At 37.1% G+C, this 8,794-nt stretch overlaps 1 protein-coding gene across 2 annotated transcripts; it reads right to left on the reverse strand.

Annotated features, from left to right (window-relative positions):
* On the reverse strand, positions 1–8,639 carry LOC149023602 (mitochondrial import inner membrane translocase subunit TIM14-1). Of its 2 annotated transcripts, none has more exons than XM_089144153.1 (4): positions 8,247–8,638; positions 6,861–7,039; positions 1,518–1,685; positions 1–609 (listed from the first exon to the last, which is right to left on the reverse strand). In XM_089144153.1, the coding sequence occupies exons 1-3, from the start codon at positions 8,247–8,249 to the stop codon at positions 1,529–1,531; spliced, it is 339 nt and encodes a 112-aa protein (XP_089000279.1). In that variant the 5' UTR covers positions 8,250–8,638; the 3' UTR covers positions 1–609; positions 1,518–1,528. The 2 variants fall into 2 exon arrangements, with proteins under 2 accessions (XP_089000279.1, XP_089000280.1); XM_089144154.1 differs by lacking the exon at positions 1–609 and adding an exon at positions 1,092–1,438 and having other exon boundaries at positions 8,247–8,639.
* Between the last annotated feature and the right edge of the window lie 155 nt (positions 8,640–8,794).

Here is an 8,794-nt window from a genome sequence, read left to right on the forward strand (position 1 = left end):
GTTCCATCACCTTCAAGCTTGGGCCATCAATCATGTTACACATGATTTTAGCAAGGGAAACTATTAGGCGTGATAAGGATGATTTTTTTTTTTTTGAAACACCATTTCTATATTTGGATGCTGGTGACCAAAGAATTAGATGGAAAACAAAAACCAAAGACAGGTACAGGACTCATATTCAAAAAAAACTATTAGACAACAAAAATAAACAAAGGAAATTAGAATCCCCAACTTACAACGCCATCAGCAGAGAATTCTAACAAAAAACAATCAACAAATCTATATCTTTTATAGTTCACGAATTGTCCGTAAGTGTTATAGAACCAACATTATTCACAGGGTATTCACATACATTACACTTTTCTCAGTGATAATCAAACATGAGACTGTTGAATATTTGCACCTGTTTTGCCAACGATATCAGCAACATTATTGGCTTCTCTAATATGATATGTGATTTTCCAAAAGTAAAATCCAAATATCAACTGAAAAGGAGCAATTACTGCAAGAAAAACCATCAGACTTAAAATCTGGGTCAGCAACTTTTCACCTTGGCTGGATCATCATGTGGCTCTTTTGTTCAATCTCTGTTTTGCAGTCCAACTGAGCCTGAGACAATGGTGTCCAATTGGGTGCAAGTATCAAACAGAAGTCTATTGAATTAGTAGTCAATACAACAAATGCTAGTTAAGCAACACACATCAGACCCCTGCCCACCCTACCCCCGCCACAAAAAATGAGAAAAGAAAAAAGTCATCAATACATAAAATTGAGCACTCTCCACTGCAAGAGCAACAGATGCCAGGAAACCACTATAAAGCTAACAAAGGTTACAAAGAGGATTGGTGAAAAGATAGCACAAAACGGAAACATCAATTACAAAAGGAAGCCCAGTTCAAAACAGATGATGTATAGCACAGATTTCATCTTCCTATAAAAAAAATCGTCTCTAGGAATGTGCTGGTATATTAACACCCACAGGCCACAAATACAAAATGCAGACCATCAGTCTGCCAACACCAAACACAGCTAAAAGACATACATGTTGAGGATGAAAAAAAGAGCCAAAGCTTAAAAAAAAAAAAGGGGGGGTTCCCAGTGGACAGAATTCATTGCCCTATAGACAGGTTACAATGAACATGTGGGAATCCAACCAAAACCATTTATAGGCCCTCAGGCTCATCTCAAATAATTTCCATCTATCTAACTTAGATAAACCTTTCTGATCACAAAAGATTTCAATGTTCTTGCTTATATCCTCACATGACTGATAAATGCCAGAATTTGATTATGGGTTTCGCAAATAACATATTAAGAAATATTGTACGAGAACCTTCTTAGAGAGTGGTTCACCCTTCAAGTCATAGTTGTCAAGGCTGATGTCCATATGCTTTGATGGTGATATCTTCCTGGATACCTCACCAATGCCTGGGATCGCCTAAACACCATGACAACTATGCTTAAAGTTCAGCTTACTTTACTTAAGACAAAGGAGGCCAGGAAGAATGTCTACTCACTTTCAGAGGTATCAGAAGGCTGATCCACTTCCCTTCGTCTTCCCAAGCATTACGTCTTTTGCTTCATTAATTTTGGAAGCAAGGTAATGGCTCCCACCTGCATCTGGGTGGTTTGCAATCATCACTCTTCTATGAGCTTCCTTAACCTTGTCTGGAGTTGCATTTTCCCTGTTTTTTTTTCCCACAAAAAATAAAATGATTAGGAGAGGATGGAAATAAGCTAACCAAATTCTACTTGTGCATGTGTTACATCATGAATAAATCTGAAAACCAAAGTTTTATTTCCTATCTAATGAAAAATATGCACAGTTGGATGTCCCACGCAGGCATATTGAACAGAAAGATACGTACAGTCTTGCCAAGAAAATATCTATATTCCACCTACGTTTGAGAATTTGTTATACTCTACTTAAGTATAATTTATACTCATAGCATTTAAATGATTAACTAAACAATTTTATGTGGAGTTTTCATTTCAAGAAGTTATATCTATAGGAACATAAGTCGTAAGGCATAAGTGATTTGAGCTCCCTTTGGCATAATTTATATAGAGAGAAAAACAATGTTTTGTTCTAATTTTACATAATTTTTACCATTTTACACCTATCTAAGTAGTAATTCTGCACATGTCCAGTAATGGTACCAGCATAACCAAAAATTAACAGTTTATGACAATAAATCATAAACAGCCCTTGATCTATTTATGAATTTGTGTTTAAACTTTAAATCAATTTATGTCAATGAGAAACAGCTGTCAGAAATCAACCAAACACATCTACTTAAGTTTATATGTCAAATAATCATAAATATAAACTATACCAAAGGGAGCCTTAGGGCTTAGAGAACACAATAACATCAGTTGTTCCATGCTTGAAGTGTACAGCTTGCTTGTTTTTATCCTACTACAGAAGTGCCTGGTCCCCACATTTTTCACCTGTCCCTCTTTCAACACACACATTAAATTTAGAAACTAAGAGGAAAGGATCGAAAAATACTGGTACATATGAGAAAACAGCAACTAAATTTTTAAAAGATTCTGCCTCCTGAAAAGTTGGTTTCATAAAGTCACAAAATTGACTTTGAAAGAAAATAGAAAGAACAGCACCAGAGAACCATATATGTGAATTTGAATCCTTCAGGTAGACTTAACAAGAGACCAACACAAGCACTCTTGAAAGAAGAAAGGGGGGGGGGTGATATGAAGATAATTAGATGGTAAAATGATAGGAGGGAAGTTGCACAGATTGAAGTGGTAAGCCAGGACATGAGTACCTGTTGGTTAGCAACATGGCCCATTGCAGAGCAGGGTCTATGATGCAGCACAACTAGATACTATTCATGCTACACTAACATGAACAGTAACTGAGGAGATTATTTTTCAGGTGGGCCCTAAATCCAGCTTGCAAGGAGAAGAAATAGGAGATGCTGTTGTGGTTTAAAGATAATGTAGTATTTTATTATTTATTGGGATAATTATGTAATCAGATTTTAAACTTGGGTAGGACATTTAAGATCAGTTTTAGTTAGTTTTAAATTGCCAAGAGTCCTACTATACTTTCCCCCCCCCCCCCCCCTATTCTATTGAAGTAAGTTTATTTTATTATTTAAACACTTGTAATCAGCTTATGGAGGATGGAATAGAAAAGATGAACTAAAGCTTCCCCCTTTGTGCTTTCTCCTCTTTTGTTCTTCTTCTTATGAGTGTTCTGCGCCCTCTTAGGCCCCCTTTACCATTTTGTATAAATGGCCTATTCTATAGATATGGTAGAGGGGTCCATCCAATTCTCGTTGTCCATTCCTCCCTACTTCTTTTGTTCAGCGTAGGGTAGAGCAGCTTGGTAGCTCCCAGCTACAACTCTGAGTCTTCTGTTTCTTTCAGAGCCCAAACCTCTCTCATGGACTGTTCAACCTTCTAGTCTCTCTTCCCTGCTTTTCTTCTCCTCCCTGAGATCTTCCCATCTGTTATATCCCTCCCTTCATTTTTTATTTCCCCTAATTTCTTTTTTCAAGGATTGTGTGTGAACAATGTTGCAGCAACTCAAGTCCTGTTTTTGCAGTGCTGATCGAATGAAGCATACATTTTCTTTTATGAAACCTGGCGACGAGCTTTTAAAGATGGAACTATTGATGCAACACAACCAGTTACTTTTAACGCTACAGTGCAGAGTAACCTAGGAATTATTCTTTCTATTTGGTGGGCCCCAAGTCCAGCTTGTAATGAGACAAAATAGGAGATGCTATTGTGTGGGAGTTTCAAAGAAAATATTAGACTTTAGTATTTATTTATTGGGATAATTATGTAAAAGACTTTTAATTTGGGTAGGATATTTAGGATCGTTTTTAATTTGTCAAGAGAACTATATATATATATATATATATATATATATATATAAATATAAGTATGTTTCTTTCATTACTTAAACACTTGTAATCACTTTTGATGATGGCATAGAAAAGATGTGTTAAAGCTTGAGCTTTGTACATTTACAGCCCGCTTTGTCTCCCCTCTTCTGTTCTTCTTCTTCTGAGTTTTCTCAAGCTCCTTTTTTGACTTATTCTTTCTCTACTCCGTCGCCCCTTAATTTCGTTCTCCTTCAACAACAACCATTTCCCCCCGCCGCCCGGCCCCCCCCCCAAAAAAAAAAAAAAAAAAAAAAAACTAACCATCGAACAAAACGTGGACAAGGCTTACTTGACCTCTTTTCTGACATCATTTAATATGTTCTAATGTATACCTTTTACTGTCAAAGTCAACATTAAGCCTCATCAAGTCTATCTAATAATGACTCCACACAATCACGGGGCAAGATTTTGACTCTCATCCTCTTCGCTATTGCTTCTCTAGAAATCAGCTACTTGCTGAAGCACCTACTAGACTTCATCAACAATCCTACAACATCAATGACAAAGATTGAAGAGGAGCTACTCACTGTTTTCAGTCTCGTACTCTGGTGGTGTAACTTATAACTATACCCATCTTGTCATGCAACATTAATAATTTAAACATTGATGATGAAGATGAACATGTATGATATACAAGATATCATAATTGTTTGAGTTTGAAACTTAATGCATGTATATATTTTAAGTATATCATATGTATAATAGGTTTTATGTGTTTGCATCTTCACCTCTTCAGCGCAACTGTTTCAAACTGAGGGTCAAAATGGAACTTACATTTACAATGTGTTTAGAAGGCCTACAATAGATTAGCAATTTCTAGCCCCAAAAGACCCTTAAAAGTGATCTTGTTGCAGAGAAATTTCTTGTTCTCTAACAAGTTTGACTGGACAAATGATTTTATTTTTAAATGAGACTTTTTTGCATTAGGTAGAAAACAAACCCAGCTTTCTGAAAAAACCAAGATTGCTAAATCTGATTTCATTTAAGGAATTATGTTCCACTCAAACTTGTCAAGCTTATTTGATGCACATAAATGTCGTCAACATCGTTTAGCAAAAACAACGAATTTCGTCAACACTGACCTTAATTTTTTTTTTTTTAAATATCAGACAAATTAATATTTTACCATATTAAGATTTATGGAATTTTTAGATTTTTGAAAAACAAAAGCCTCCTACATTAGAAGGTTGAAAACTTTACTTGACACCAAAAAAATCTCAATTCTTGAATTTAGAAGTTCACTTTACCCTCTTGAAGCTTTATTTACTATTTTTATTAGATTCAAATAGGGGTATTTGCTTATTTATGAACACGAAACATATTTAAATGATATTAGGGTTAAATAAGGACTAAGGCGTTCAATACCAATAAGGCAACCACTGCCTTGACCACCCCAAACTCCACTTGGAAGCCTAGGTGGCACCTGAAAGTTATGTTCAGGTGTTAGCCTGAAAATTTGGGTGGTTAACTTGGCAATACGGTACCAGCACAAAGTAAACGAAGTATCTGACAAACAGGTGCAGAAGCTGCAAGAAGTAATAAAGCATACGTAACTAATTGCTGCAAACTAAGGAATCAGAAAAATGAAGCCCCCCCCCCCCAAAAAAAAAAAAAAAAAAGAAGAAAGAAAGAAGAAACCAAAGATGAAATTTGTCCTTCAACCCCTCAAATCTGTTGAAAAAAGAAGAAGCAGCTGACAAATCTTCCTGCCTCCAGCTGAGAGTCACAACAATGTTGCTCTATGAGTTCCACAATTTGTCTTTCCTTGGGTTGTTTGAACTTGACAGGAATGTTCCATTACTAAATGTTTCATGCATAGACTACACATAGCCAAACAAAAGGGGTATGCCCAGTGCACCAGGCTCCCACCACTGCAAGGTCTGAGGAGGATCATTATGTATGCAATGATAGGCCCCTAGTATCGCGAGTGTATACTGGCAAGAATAAAAGGGGAAACAGGAGATCACATGAGCAGCCAAAAAAGGGAACCAGATCTGAGACAGGCTGTTCGACAGCTGGACACCTGAATTAGAAACAACTGTATCGGTAAGAAGGAGGAATGGGAACAACTGATTCAAAACAATGGTGTTGGGAAGGAGGAGAAATAGAAACAACTGAATTCGAAAGCAACTGAATTGGAAACTGTGCTGGTAAGTAGGAAGACTGGAAACAACTGAATTGGGAACAACTGTATTACCAAGGAGGAATGGAAACAAATGAATTGTAAAGGAGGGAGAATCGGCAGGAGGAGATCTCATAAATAGGGGAAGGGAAGAAGGGGAAAGGGCATTAGTTTTATGTTAGGGAAACAGAAAAGTAGACCTGGCAGGGGAAAGCTATTGCTCTCGGGTAGCTTTAGGTGAAGAGTGGAGCTGCTGAATAAATCTAATTCCTTTTGCTGTTCTACAAGAGTTATTGTTCTGTTCTTGAATGATCGATTAATAAAGCTATTTCCTTCATCTTAACCTGATTTCATACTATGATTGCTGTGAGTTTCTGTGTCAATTGTAGAATGCAAGTGTGAAGGAGGGAAATCATTGTTAAACTAATTGGGAGCTTAACATGCAGCCTTACCCCCACTTTCCGAGAGAGGCTGTTTCTGCATTTGACCATGACCGCATGGACTCACAAGGGAGCGACTTTACCGCTGCACAACAAGATTGTTTGAGAACTTGATTGGACTGTTCTATAACATAAAGTTTCATGCATAAACTATAGATAACCAGTAACGGCATAATAGTAATACATTTTCTTGAAGACAGCATTTTTTGTTATCATTTCCTCATCATCATTTCTAGAGAAGTGGTTCTTCTCACTTAGTGTAGATCTCCCATGCATGATCCTCATAAGCTTCTATAATCATGAAAATAAATAAATAAAAATATAAAACATGAGTTTCTACAAAATATAATTCCTTTCAACAGATGATACTGCCATTACCTAATACCAAGAATAAGAGCTGCCTCCCTTTTTGTCATTGTAGGTTGGAAACCACCATCATAGAACTTGCGCATCTTTGGTGTAGGCGGCCGAGCCTTGAATGCTTGCCAAGCTTGAATTCCATATCTTCCAGCAAGAGCAGCAGCTGCTATAGCAAGTCCAGCTAGAAATGGTGTAGCCTGATACATATTAGAGACTCAACTCCGTTATTCAGAAACTCTGATATGAAAGATGCCTGTATAGACAGAACTGTATCTTAACAGTTCCAGATATCAATTAGAGTTGTGGAAGCAATATGTAACTCTTCCATATCATAAATTCTGTTTCCCCAACCAAATTGTAAAGAAAGATATATTAGTTGAGTCCCCATCACCATACAAGCTCAGACATCCAGGTGACACTCAGCTACCAGACCACATGGTCAGCCAAGGATGGATGAGGTTGAGGGTTCCATGGTGAACTTTGTTTATAAATAGTAGACCTTGCACAGGTAAAAATGATCTTCAAGTCATCTTTTTTTACACCCTTTCCACTTCAGCTATTGCTAGCTTCTTCTAGTCATCCTTTGAGAACTATCTGTTGGGATTGGATTTTAACTTGAGCATCAGAGTTCTCCTGGGTTAGCTCTCCCTTGACTCTCTTCAGTTCCTTGCAGGTGGGAAGATGTAGCCTAATCCATCACAACAATAGTTTTGTTCTTTGGTTGCCAACCGAAGCCCAGCTTGGGTTTTAATGGTGCTTGATACATATCAAGTCTTATTGACTGATAGTGGTATGATACTCATCAGCTAAAAAAGTAAAAGAAACATATTTGCCAGTGCATGACTGAAGGAAATGTATTGGTTTTGTCTTTTGGGGTCAAATCGTTGAGCTTGGTATATCTGAAGGTCGAGCAATGTCCATCATCTCATAGGATTGCAACTACCCTTAACGAATCAAACTGTAATAAGCACTTAAGATGTTGATAGTGAACATGAATGTACTGCTTAGGTAGAGCTACAGATGAGAGGGCACAGACGTGTACAAACCAAGTGTTCCTTCACAAAGAATTTGACATATAAAGAACAGATAATCAAATGAAAAATTAAACAAGGTGAACCCCTAACCGACTCAGTCTAGAAGACGTGAAAGTTTCTACCAAAAATATCACAACTCATAGCTGATGGAATTTAAACAAACCAAGCTTCAAAACAGTACGGTGGAGGTGTTCAATTCAATCTAGATGATTATACATAATGTCTCGAATTCTACCCCCAACAAAAGAAAAAATAATCAAACATGAATGATCATCTAATTATCAATAAAAAAATTACTTTCCTGAGTAGAAACCTGGTAAAAAGAGAAAGACAGAGAACAATCCAACGGGAACTCGAGGTTCGAACTCACCATTTAGGACTGATGAAAAGACCATTAATCTCCAATTAATTATATGCTTTGTTGTTCAAATTGTGAGGAAGATCTTTGTTGAGGTCTCATCCAGAAAACAACAATTCATTCTCGGATGTGTTCAGCAGCTAAGTGAGACCACTAGCGGACTAGGCCAGAAATTTTGCTTCTATGCTCTCTCTTCGCCGGGGAGGGCGAAAAAGTCGACAAATTCTCCACACACACAAACAAAACAAAAAACCGACAAATTCGTTGGTATTGTGGGATTTCAATATTGAAACCAAAAAGATCGAGCCAGACCTGACTGAACAGAAAAAGATCAATTCAGATCAAACCAAAACTGATTTGATTTGAATTTGCTTTCAACACGGTTCGAACTAACCCAACGACGGGTACGGGTTACCTAATTAGACATTCAGAACTCGAATTAAGATCCCCATTCCCCTATGTGGGTGTACTTTGGATGATTTTTGTTAAAAATCACAATTTGTCCTTAATTGCTCTTATTAATATTTCAGAGAGACAGATGCAAAGTGCCTATTTATTTG

The sequence above is a fragment of the Hakea prostrata genome, chromosome 2, assembly GCF_041222555.1.
Source record: "Hakea prostrata isolate BN-2017 chromosome 2, UWA_Hpros_2, whole genome shotgun sequence".
In the NCBI taxonomy this organism is placed as follows: domain Eukaryota; kingdom Viridiplantae; phylum Streptophyta; class Magnoliopsida; order Proteales; family Proteaceae; genus Hakea; species Hakea prostrata.